The sequence below is a fragment of the Oncorhynchus clarkii genome, chromosome 19 (assembly GCF_045791955.1).
Source record: "Oncorhynchus clarkii lewisi isolate Uvic-CL-2024 chromosome 19, UVic_Ocla_1.0, whole genome shotgun sequence".
Classification (NCBI taxonomy): Eukaryota; Metazoa; Chordata; class Actinopteri; order Salmoniformes; family Salmonidae; genus Oncorhynchus; species Oncorhynchus clarkii.
The window spans coordinates 10886195-10899535 of record NC_092165.1 but is presented as its reverse complement, the minus strand read 5'-3'; the positions used below and the strand labels follow the sequence as shown (position 1 = coordinate 10899535).

The 13341-nt window shown below is 44.4% G+C and overlaps 1 protein-coding gene across 4 annotated transcripts in view; it reads left to right on the top strand.

Annotated features, from left to right (window-relative positions):
• Nucleotides 1-13341, top strand: part of LOC139374710 (mineralocorticoid receptor-like) — a 99029-nt gene that overhangs the window by 64886 nt on the left and 20802 nt on the right. For 3 of the 4 annotated variants that reach the window (XM_071115817.1, XM_071115815.1, XM_071115816.1), the window contains exons 4-6: nucleotides 9120-9236; nucleotides 10147-10506; nucleotides 12400-12544. In XM_071115817.1, coding sequence (XP_070971918.1) covers nucleotides 9120-9236; nucleotides 10147-10506; nucleotides 12400-12544 — 622 coding nt within the window. Of the gene's footprint in view, nucleotides 1-9119; nucleotides 9237-10146; nucleotides 10512-12399; nucleotides 12545-13341 lie in introns of those variants that run through there. The other variant, XM_071115818.1, reaches the window with a different exon arrangement.

Here is a 13341-nt window from a genome sequence, read left to right as displayed (position 1 = left end):
CTCATATAACAGCATCTGAAACCCAGCCATTTATTAGACTCAGTCCCTCTCAGACGAATGGCATACATGTCCTTCTATCAGACTTACAGTAAACATACATTGATGTAATGTATATTTATTACAGTCTCGCTATATGGATTTTCACATTTTATAGAGATGTGATGTCCTTTGACTACTCTGATATATTTGATATGAATTAGTCATGCTATATGCAGAATAACAATAAGCATGGTGTTCCAAAATGGCATATTTCTCCAAGTTGTAACATACAATGAACACCACTTGTCCCTTTAACATAAGGTGAAGTAAGCAATCATGGATTGTATCAAAGCAGGCATTATAGCAATCTAATCCATACTAACAACGTTACATAAACTAACAGGAAGTCATTAAGACCACCTCTTAGGTTGTGTTTGACCCACTTCGTTAAGGTTACCATAATCCCGGTAAACCCAGAACTAAAATCTTGCCTAATTACTGTAGGTCAGATGCTCGTTACCTAGTCTGGCCACGAGAAATTCAAGTTACCAAAACACCCAGTGAAAGCAGTTTTTGATCATGCATCTGTATTAGAGCCTATAGACACCTATATAATCCATGACGACAGTGCCCTCCCCTTGACCCCATTAACGACTGTCAACGTAATTAGTGAACGAGGCCAGACAGTGACTGACTGAGGGTGTAGAATTTCCTTAAGCCTCTAGTAATTATGCTAGATAATTAAAAGTAATTGTGTCATTTAATGGAAGACGAACCCTTTCACACCACAGTTGTATTAATTAAATGTTGCAGGCAACAACAGCTGTGGATGATGCATTGATAAAACACTAGGCCTGAATACTATATTTTTTTTTGCAGATTATAGTAATTGGTTTAGCAACATGAGTAAGTAGGCCAAGTACCAGGGTTACCCAAGGTTCATTCAACTATTGTCTATGCTCTGAATGCTAGTCACCTTAGTAGCAGTCCTGGTTTATTGGGTTTATAGGCCTTTAAACAGTGCTACGTGGATGTAGGCCTATGGCTGGCCTTCAACTTGTCCAGCTCCAGACCCAAATGAGCCTACAGTATCAGCGGTTGCCAGTTACTATTAATTGGTTCATTCTAGTATTTTGCAGTTTAGATGAATAGTAGGCAGTAGTCTTAGTAGCAGTCCTAGTCCATTGTATAATAGACCTATGCGGAGGTATCGTAACCATGAGTGCCAGTTAATATCTAGCCAACAGACCGACCGTTCCCTCCGTGTTTCCTCTGTGTCCTTAACTTAACCTGACCTGAGATGACCCATGTAGATGATGTGTGTGTGTGTGTGTGTGTGTGTGGAGCCACTCATGTCCTCGTTGCCCCATGGCACTAAAGGCCTCAATTACCACCCATCTACTTCCTCTTCCAAGCTGATACCTTTGTTCTTTGACATCAATGCAAAGAGGGTTCCGAGCACTGGGTCGCTGGGTAGGATACACCTTAAGTGTTTAACCAAATAACACCGCCAGGCCAATCAGATGGGCTTTATCAATGTTATCACTGGCTCATTGGTTTGTGGTTGATATGCGCAGGAGCAGTGTTGATACAGTTGTGGTGTGGGGGTAAGTGTGTGTGGGTGGGTGTGTGTACTGTTGATGTGTGTATTGGTGTTGTGACTGTGCTTTGCAGAACGTTTTTGAAGAAAATGTTTTTTTGTGTGTGTGTGTGTTATGACTGAAATTAAAGTTGTATGACTGTACCTACTACACCAAGCTAGATCAAATTGCGTAGGTCTATGTTATGCTAAATATGCAAGTGTGCCAATTTTCCTACACCTACAGTATGCATGTCATTACATAGACTGTTGAATTATTGCATCACAAATAGTAGAATTCCTTTAGAGTGACTAAGCACTGTGGTTGTCGTGGTAAAGCGGAAAGTTCAACCTGTAGGGGCGGATGTGGTTGCCGTGGTTACTGGGTTAACCTTTAGAATAGGCGGTGAGTCAGGTCAGTGACTTTATAAAAACAGTAAATCATGCGCACACTGCTGTGACAGACAGGGCAGTTGGGAAATCCAAGAGGGTTGTATATGTGTAACTATTAGCCCCAGAAACAGGTAATGAAGCACTTTCTGATTTGTTTCATTTGGAAGAGAAGTCACGTTTGTTTTGGCCCGCTGCCGGAAATGTTCATTTTCTAAACCGCTCTATAAAAGAACGCTGCTCCTTCCTTCCGAATAGAAATCAATTATATTGTCTTTCATGTTCATGTTTTTAAATATATGTAAATTGTAAAGAATTTTGTCTGTAATGTCTTTTTCGCTATGTGTTGGATCCCAGTAAGGCTAGCTGTCACCACTGGCGTTGACTAATGGGGATCCTAATAAATCAAATGGAGGTCCAAGAGAACATCGGCCACTAGATGTGTGTGTGAGAGGGGAGGATGGAGAGGTAGGTTAAAGAATGGGGACTATACCTTCATGGATATAGACTATACCTTCATGTTGAAATAAAACCACATTAGAATGGGGACTTGATATAGACTATACCTTCATGTTGAAATAAAGCCTCATTAGAATGTCCCGGTGAGAGAATAATGACCATGGAGACATGTAAGGCTGTGAGCCTGGGGTAAAATAACAGACGTTTGAGATAATAGGGGAGTAGATGGGGAAACCCAGATCAACTTGGTTGGGGGGTGCCTATTCCCTCCCTTTGAATACAAAATGTATAGAGTGTGTGTGTTTGAATGACTTCCTCAAGGTGTACCATGAATGTAATAGGAACGTGTTGAGAACTTCTGTTGAAAAATACCACTCTGACAGACGTCGTCATTGAAAGCAAATGAGTGCTTTTCATTCTGAGCCTGTGTCAAATTCTCCAGCGTTTTGTTTTTTTATCTGGTGAAAGCCATTTAGGAGCCGACTGCCTTAATCCAACAACAACAGTCGTTACACAGCTGTATGCAGCCAAGGTGGCCTATGTCAAATGTGTTGGATGTGTGGTTGAAGACATTGCCTGGCTAGAAAAGACATACCACTGGCAGGATCTCTGTTGTTGTCGTCGTGTGTGCGTGTGACGCTCGGTAAACACTAAATATAGCCTAGCCTAATGACACAAGTGTCTTAGACAACGCCTCTTCACTCAATGCGGGACAGATACCGAAACACGAGCCACGGTCTCAAGTTCAGACTATTTAAATAGGAACTGCTTAAAGGCTGCAGTACTGTATGGCCTCAACCTGAATCTGTGGAGGACATGGGCCTCTCAGACTCTTCTTTCAAGGATGTTCTCAGTATCTGGCAACCCAGGCCCAAAAAATTAAATAAAGAGTTGTTCAAAAGGGTCTCCCATAGGGAGACATAGTATTCCCCGCATGGTAATATCCCCATAGCGGTTTTATGCTCCAGTTGACAGACAGGAGGCCGGTGGCCAGATTTTGATGTCACAAATGCAGCGAAAAAGAGACATCAATGGGGTCCATTCAGGAACTCCCTCGGTTGCCATGTAATGTTGCCATGTAAGTTCTCTCTACTGGAGCTGGTTGAGCACTTACGGTAGTAATGTAGCCGTAGCCCTTTTAAGATGATTGCAGGAGATTCTATATTGTATTAAAGTATAGTATTATAGGAAGGAAACTATGTACAAAATGTGTTTTTGGTATCATTATAATAAGTATAATGTTGATTTGATCTGTTCCTTGGTATATGAAAACATTATGATGTAATAATGGTCCACCATGTCCATCAGTGCACATTCACATTCTAGGAATGCTTCTATGGAGTACAAATAGAGGCAATGGTTTCTTGGATTAAATCAAATCAATTTGTATTCGTCACATGTGCCGAATACAACAGTAGACCTTAAAGTGAAATGCTTACTTACAAACCCTTAACCAACAATGCCGTTTTAAAAAAAATACCTAAAAAAGTAAGAGATAAGAATAACAAATAATTAAAGAGCAGCAGTAAATAACAATAGTACAGAGTCAATGTGCGGGGACAACGGTATAGAGGTAATTGAGGTAATATGTACATGGAGGTAAAGTTATTAAAGTGACTATGCATAGATAGTAACAGAGAGTAGCAGCAGTGTAGAAGAGGGGGGGCAACGCAAATGGTCTGAGTAGCCATTTCATTACATGTTCAGGAGTCTTATGGCTTGGGGGTAGAAGCTGTTTAGAAGGCTCTTGGACCTAGACTTGGTGCTCCAGAACCACTTGTCATGCAGTAGCAGAAAGAACAGTCTATGACTAGGGTGGCTGGAGTCTGACAATTTTTAGGGTCTTCCTCTGACACCGCCTGGTATAGAGGTCATGGATGGCAGGAAGCTTGGCCCCGGTGATGTACTGGGCCGTGCGCACTACCCTCTGTAGTGCCTTGCGGTCGGAGGCCGAGCAGTTGCCATACCAGGCAGTGATGCAATCAGTCAGGATACTCGATGGTGCAGCTGTAAAACCATTTGAGGATCTGAGGACCCATGCCAAATCTTTTCAGTCTCCTGAGGGGGAATAGGTTTTGTCGTGCCCTCTTCACAACTGTCTTGGTGTGCTTGGACTATGTTAGTTTGTTGGTGATGTAGACACCAAGGAACTTGAAGCTCTCAACCTGCTCCACTACAGCCCCGTCGATGATAATGGGGGCGTGCTCTGTCCTTTTCCTGTAGTCCACAATCATCTCCTTTGTCTTGATCACATTGAGGGAAAGGTTGTTGTCCCAGCACCACACGATCAAGTCTCTGACCTCTTCTCTATAGGCTGTCTCATCATTGTCGGTGATCAGGCCTTCCACTGTTGTGTCATCAGCTTAATGATGGTGTTGGAGTCGTGCCTGGCAGTGCAGTCATGAGTGAACAGGGAGTACAGGAGGGGACTGAGCATGCACCCCTGAGGGGCACTGTGTTGAGGATCAGCGTGGCGGATGTCCAGGATCCAGTTGCAGAGGGAGGTGTTTAGTCCCAGGGTCCTTAGCTTAGCGATGAGCTTTGTGGGCACTATGGTGTTGAACGCTGAGCTGTAGTCAATGAATAGCATTCTCACATAGGTGTTCCTTTTGTCCATGTGCGAAAGGGCAGTGTAGAGTGGAATAAAGATTGCATCATCTGTGGATCTGTTGGTGCGGTATGCAAATTGGAGTGGGTCTAGGGTTTCTGGGACAATGTTGTTGATGTGACCCATGACCAGCCTTTCAAAGCATTTCATGGCTACAGACGTGAGTGTTACGGGTTGGTAGTCATTTAGGCAGGTTACCTTAGTGTTCTTGAGCACAGGGACTATCGTTGAAAATGTCAGTGAAGACACTTGCCAGTTGGTCAGCGCATGCTCGGAGTACACGTCCTGGTAATCCGTCTGGCTCTGCAGCCTGATGAATGTTGACCTGTTTATATGTCTTACTCACATTGGCTACTGAGAGCATGATCACACAGTCTTTCGGTACAGCTGGTGCTCTCATGCATGTTTCAGTGTTACTTGCCTCGAAGAGAGCATAGAAGTTATTTAGCTCGTCTGATAGGCTCATGCCACTGGGCAGCTCTCAGCTGTGCTTCCCTTTGTAGTCTGTAATAGTTTGCAAGCCCTGCCACATCCGACAAGTGTCGGAGCCGGTGTAGTACGATTCGATCTTAGTCCTGTATTGACGCTTTGCCTGTTTGATTGTTCGTCAGAGGGCATAGCAGGATTTCTTATAAGCTTCAGAGTTAGAGTATCTGCTCCTTGAAAATGACAGCCATTTGGCATCCATGGCTTCTGGTTGGGGTATGTACATACAGGCACTGTGGGGACGACGTCCTTGATGAACTTATTGATAAAGTCAGTGACTGATGTGGTGTACTCAATGCCATCGGAAGAATCCCGGAACATATTCCAGTCTGTGCTAGCAAAACAGTCCTGTAGTTTAGCATCTGCTTCGTCTGACCACTTTTTTTTTACCAAATCACTGGTGCTTCATGCTTTTTGCTTGTAAGCAGGAATCAGGAGGATGGAATTATGGTCAGATTTGCCAAATGGAGGGTGAGGGAGAGCTTTGTACACGTCTCTGTGTGTGGAGTAAAGGGGTCTCAATTTTTTTTCTCCCTCTGGTTGCACATTTATCATGTTGATAGAAATGAGGTAAAACTGATTTAAGTTTCCCTGCATTAAAGTCCCAGGCCACTAGGAGCTCCGCCTCTGGATGAGCGTTTTCCTGTTAGCTTATGGCCCTATACAGCTCATTGAGTGCGGTTTTTGTGCCAGCATCGGTCTGTGGTGGTATGTAGACAGCTACAACAAATACAGATGAAAACTCTGTAGGTAGATAGTGTGGTCTACAGGTTGTCATGAGATACTCTACCTCAGGCGAGTAAAACCTTGAGACTTCCTTAGATATCATGCACCAGCTGTTGTTTACATATATGCATAGGCTCCCGCCCTGTGTCTTACCACAGGCTGCTGTTAAATCCTGTCGATAGAGTGTATATCCCACCAGCTGTATGTTCTTAATGTCGTCGTTCAGCCATGACTTTGTGAAACATAAGATATTACAGTTTTTAATGTCCCGTTGGTAGGATATACGTGCTTTCAGTTCGTCCCATTTTTTCCCCAGCGATTGAACATTAGCTAGCAGGACGGAAGGCAAAGGCAGATTAGCCACTCCTTCACAAGGCACCCTGATCTTTTCCGCGAAATCTCAGTTTCCTTCTCCAGCGAAAGCTGGGCCTGGTCGGGTGTCTGTAGTATCTTCCTCCTGTTCGACTCAAGAAAAACTCTTTGTCTAATCTGAGGTGAGTAATCGCAGTTCAGATGTCCAAAAGCTCTTTTCGGTCATAAGAGACGGTAGCAGCAACATTATGTACAAAACAAGTTACTAACAAAATAGCGTGGTTGGTTAAGAGCCGATTAGACGGCAGCCATCTTCATATTTATTATAGTGGAGGACTAGGTGATGAATCTGGAAAAGGGGAAATCTGTTGTAGTAAGTTGAGTTTCTAATTATGTGAACAAATAGATTCTCTGTAGAGCCGATGAGGATAAACAATATTTGTCCGGTTCATATAAAGTGTACGGGGCTAAATCCCTGGAAAAGGGATTCATCACTTATCAGCAAACACACCTTTTGTAAATGTTGAGAAACATAAAATCCACACTCGCCCACCAATACATACAGGAACAAACAACATACTGTACATGTACACACACAATTTGGAGTGTGTAACTTCCTGACCATGATTAACAGGATTCATGGGAATGAGCTGGACACTGGATAGAAGGGCTCCAAGACAAGTTTTCCTTTTTTCAGAGTCTGAACCATCCAGTGAGGGGGCGGGAAGAGGGCAGGAGGGGGGGTGGGGTTAGCGTTGTGCGTTTCCTGTGTCGCAGTTTACTGTTTTTTAGAGCAAGAAAAATGGGCTTATGTAAGAGTCATGTGATATAGACAGAAATAGTGGAGGACTGGAGGGAGCTAGACCTAGCTACAGCTGCTGCCTCTCCTCCCTTCCCTACTCTCCTCCCTTCCACTCTCTTCTCCCATCTCCTCTCCCCCCTCCCCTCCACTTTCCCCTGGCAGAGATCAGACTACACACACACTGTGCAGCTTCACACACACACACACACGGTATGGTCACACATACTGTACATTGACACACAGTCATGCATGCATGCACACAGAAGGCCAATGCAGCAATACGCTTGCATGCCAACACTCCCACACCCATGCTCAGAGACGTGTATGCATGCAGGTACGCATGTACAGTAGGCACTCTCACACAGAAACACACATGCATGTACCAGTGGAGCCTGCTGAGGGGAGGACGGCTCATAATAATGGCTGAACTGGAGCAAATGAAATGGCATCAAACACCTGGAAACAATGTGTTTGATACCATTCCACTGATTCCGCTCCAGCCATTACCACGAGCCCGTCCTCCCCAATTAAGGTCCCACCAACCTCCTGTGGCACGTACGCACACCCCCACTTACGTAGACACTCCGACTTTGTCGACACTCTGACTTTGTCAACATCAGATGAAATGTAATGAACTATGTCCCTGTATCCTGTTTTCTGGCTGTACTCTGTGCATCTTGCTTGGCCACTTCCTGTGGCTGTGACATACCATAGTGAAGGTTTTTGGGCCATAGCTCGGGTCAGTGTGTGTGTGTATGACAATCACGGTGTTTGTGTAGCTTCCGTGGAGCAGCGGAGGCGCGCTAAGCTGGCCTGGGGAACGAATGTGTGTGTGGGCGCGTGTGGCACTCTGAGGCTGGCGGACGTGTAGAGAGGAAAAGAAGAGGGATGAATAGAGGAGAGGAAGAGGAGGAGGAGACGTACAGTGCTGGTCCAGTGGCGCGGAAGCTGGCTCTCTGAAACAGGAGATCATTTGGTTTAGCTGTGGGCTAGGCAGGGAGGAAGAGGGGGATTCTCTGCCTGTTAGCATCACTGTCAGAGACTGGAGCAGCCCAGGCACTAGTCAGAGAGAGACCGACACACGGACACACACGCATAAACGGGGTGCGCACACACACACACACACAACCGATGCCTCAGCCAGCCACACTCTAGTGTTTAGATATAGTACCCATGTACCATACAGAAACACCATTAGTGACTATTTATAGTTCTAGTGGAATAATCCCATTTGATGTTATGTGCAGTCAATTCTAAAGCCTACGTTTCTATGATGTAGTATTCATATCACGAGACCATACTGGCCAGTTGAGGAAGTCCTCAGTATATGTACTGTATATGTCTGTGTACAAGAATGGCTTACGGTATCAAGATTTCTTGGAATTTGAGGTTGTTACAGTATATTATGGAAACACTCCAATGCATTTGAGTACAGATGTAGGATCTTAATTTGAGCCAGTTTGCTACAGCAGGAAAATAATCCCGCTAACAGGATATGTCAACGATTATGTTGATGATAATTAGTGGACATTTTTGAAGGGGTTGATAAGTTGTTCGTAAGGGAAAATCAAGTCTGAAGTGTCAAAGTCTAAATAACTTCAGAGTAATTTTTAAATGTTAAGTACACAACGTTTTCCTGCAATAGGGTGATCAAATTAAGATCCTACATCTGTAAGTTATCCTATTGTCCTCCATATGTTTCAGCTTCCTGCTGTCTTGTCTCTCAGCGTTTGGCTCACTATTAAACTTCCTGTCTTCCTGTCTGTGTGTGTGTTAAGGCCAGCACAACTACCTGTGTGCCGGAAGAAATGACTGTATCATCGATAAGATCCGGAGGAAAAACTGTCCGGCCTGTCGAGTACGGAAGTGTCTCCAAGCCGGGATGAATCTCGGAGGTACGGAATCATAAATGCCAGATATCCTAAATCTGAACCGATGCATCTGAAATAACACCCTATTCCAAGGAAATGGGAGCTTTCTAGGACTAACGGCTATTATTGATGAGCGGCCAATCAGATTCCTAGTCTGATCATAGGCAGGTTCAATGGCAGGAACCTGAGAAATATGTTGGTGCTACTGGTTGTAGAACCGTAAAAACAACAAAGTTGAGGGTTAAATGTGTGGAGTCAAATTGGTGCTACTTTGAGACTTTCTGTATCATTACAGAACCCACAGCCAAGTACAGTTTGCAGGCCAATATTAACGTGTGATACAGAGTTTGGATACTCCCAGGGAACCAAAATAGACTTGCTTATACAGCAAAAAAAGGTTTTCCGTTTTACCACTATTGCAATATACAGAACAAATGTTTTCCTTACTGTACTTTGTCAAAGGTGTACAGTCTCCAAATCCTGATTCACTTCCTAACATACTTTCCCTCTGAAAGTTACGTCCCTGGAGAGAGGCAGAAAACACTTCTGTTAGGATATCTTGAGCACTACTACATCTGACAAAAGTGCCGATAGAATATTTTATTGAACCTTTATTTAACTAGGCAAGTCAGTTAAGAACAAATTCTTATTTTACAATGACGGCCTACCCTAGCCACACCCTCCCCTAACCCTGACGATGCTGGGCCAATTGTGCACTGCCTTGTGGAATGGTCAAAATGACACTTAGCTTCCAAAAGTCCAACAATTGCCAAACAAAGTGAAGCTCAAATTCAGCTTGAATATTTGTAGCTACTTCAGTACGTACACTTTACATGCTCTCCTGTCAACAGAACATTTTGAAACAACACAATGCAGAAACATCATGGTAAGTTGTACTTTAAGTTGGAGCGTCATTCTCTCTTCCTCCCTACAGCGCGGAAGTCTAAGAAGCTAGGCAAGCTGAAGGGTGTGAACGAAGACTCGACCCCCACCAAGGAAGGGGGGCAGACGTGCCCTGGATCTGGAGGTGGAGGGGGGTACTTGTCCTCGGGAGAGAAGGAGCTGAGCACCAGCCCCACTAACGCCCTGGTGCCCCACGGGCCTGGAGGTGGGCTGGTGACCCCCTACCTGCCCCCCTCCATCTGCAGCGTGTTGGAGCTGATTGAGCCAGAGGTGGTGTTTGCGGGCTACGACAACACCCAGCCTGACACCACCGACCACCTGCTGTCCAGCCTCAACCAGCTGGCTGGGAAACAGATGATCCGCGTGGTCAAGTGGGCCAAAGTACTTCCAGGTTAGAGTGAGATACAGTATCTTCCTTTTATTTCTAATATCTTTGATGGCTTTGGTGGAGGCCAAACTACTTCCAGGTTAGACAGACATGGGGGTTCTGGATGGGATTGGGCGGTACGGATGTAAGGAAGAGTGGGTTATCTTCCTTTCCTATACAGTAATATCTTTGAAGGGGACATCTGAAACAGACAAATGTCTAGAGTCAACTTGATCCCATTCCATTCTAAATGCTTGGGGGCAGAGACATGGGTAAATCTCTTGAGTGGGCATATTGGCTGTTAGGAGAAATCACTATCATGTATTTTATACTCCAGGGATATTTTGACATGGTGTGGTATTATTAACATTTGTGTCTTCTGAATATATCCGGCAGAAATTTTCCCGATCTCGTTAGGAAATGATTCTGCAATGCGTTAATGAGATTAGTGATAGCATCCTATTTAAAGCGAAAATGTAATCAAGATTTAAGATTTGGAAACGGAGTTAATTTACATTCATCAGCCTTTTATAAATAATGTAAATCGAACTCGTTTATGCTAAATTTTACTTTAATATACCATTTGTTTTTTTAAAGAGGTGAGTAAGTTCCTAAAAACTGTCAGTTGGTGAAATATTCAAAAGATGCCTTACAGGCTTACAGTCACAGGTACCTCTTTGGTGCTGTTTAATTCGCTGTATTGCAAATACTTGATACCTCTTCCAGGGTGTCTGCTTGCCGTATCCGGACATATAAATAGAAAGGCAGACACAGTAGGTGGAAACCAGCCCCTCTCTCTCCCCTGTCCCTCTCTCTCTCTGAGTCTCTCTCTGACTTTGAAAGTTCCACTGCATTCAGTTTACATTTGGACTTAGCTCTGCTAATAGAAGCTCAGAAACTCAACTCCAGAAGACTCGCACTAATAAGGCAGACTGCTTTGCGCTACATGGCTGCTGTAGACTATATACAAGCCTTGGTCTGGACAGTCCAGTGCCACAGTACACAGGAAGCCTAGTATATGCTGTGTGCAGCATCCTGTACTGTAGTCACTGTAAACACTATTGACTTGTTGAGTGTCTTCAGTCTTCAAGCACTTTGATGGGCGACCCAAAAGTTAATCTTTTAATAAGCATCTTAGACCCAGCTATAGATTCTTCCAGGGAGCACCATTGACGTACAGTAAGCCGGTTATTTGAATCAAGAGCTTTGCGTCCTTTTTTAAAAAGCCACAGGCGTAGCCAGCAATACAACCCACACACTAATTCAACAATGAATTGATACCGTGACACATCGCGGGCTTGGCAGCGGTTGCATGGCTGACGACTGACATGCAAAGCCTGGAATAGTACCTAAGCTCTGATCAGTCACTTTCAGTTGCAGCATCCACATCCTCGTTGGGACTCTGCATTATAGAATGAGGAAGAGTTCATATGTAATGCTCTGTATAAAGTCGGAGTGAGAGATTGGCAACTTTCCCGCCTGTCTTTTTAAGAGCCCACATAGACAACAGGCCAATAATTAGAAGCCTTGGGGGATTTTGTGTAAAACAACACCGGGCGAATACTCTGCAGCGGTTTGTTCATGTCTGAACAAATATTGGTGCTGCTAGGCATCTTGCCATATGCATGCACACACACACACACACACACACACACACACACACGAGACAGAGAGAGAGGAAAGACTGGGTGAATGCCTCATGGGTTGTTGTACCTGTGTCTCTCTAGGTATGTCACTGGTCCTGCATTCGCTACTGTACTCAATTTAAGACTCACTACCTCTCACTGTGTCCCTTCCCATCAGCCCCCTTCGATTCAATTCAATAGCCTTCATTAACAGTGGACGTCAGGGACTTTCATTGCGAAATTAAACATGCAGGAACATATCACATCGATAATGGTCCTCTCTCTCTCCCAGGTTTCCGGGGCCTGCCCATAGAGGACCAAATCACCCTGATCCAGTACTCTTGGATGTGTCTGTCCTCCTTCAGTCTCAGCTGGAGGTCCTACAAACACACCAACGGACAGATGCTCTACTTCGCCCCCGACCTCGTCTTCAACGAGTAAGTCTGTCTACCACCGACCTAGTCTCGCTTTACACTTTACAGATATGCAGTTTTCAGAAAAAAAAGTTATAGAGTTCCCGAACAAAGCCAAACGGCAAGTCCATAGTTCCTCCTACTTCTCTCAGAGTGACGACGGGCTTGAAAAAACTGCTCAGTGTCTTCTGACTGATAGTCAGATAGCCCTGCTCCCTAAAGCAAAGGCTTTTGTACCTCTAAACGGCTCCTCGATCCCCAGAGCACAGTTGATCAGAGCGGAGCGGGGAGTCAATGGGGCGTGTGATCCGCTCTAATATATTTGAACAGGAGAACAGGAAGAGGAAATGTATATGGGGCAGCTGCTTATTGGAGCTGTGGTGCATGACTGGTGCATTGAAGTGGAGGGTAATGGTATGGGACCTGGACAGGGCCAGGGCAGAGGGAGAATACTGGCCCCTACAGGTGGCTGGGGAAAGTGCATCAATCCCAGATGGAATGGAATTGATAGTTGGCTTGTTTGATGTTTGTAAAAGAAGGACTTCAATGCAAGGTTTCCTGGCACACACACAAAAAAGACAGACAATAATGAAGTCATTGCAGAGACCAAGTATGCTTGGATACAATGTCATTATATGTAAAGTAAAATGAGAAAGTTACATTCTATCATTTAACTAATTCCATCTATGATCATAAAGTTACCTACAGTAGATGCCTTCCTAAGCATGTGCTGCTGATACATATTCTAAGACCTTCTGAAACGCCTGTGTGTGACGCAGTTACAGTGGAACTGCCTGTCTGAGTGACAGATGGTCCAGGTA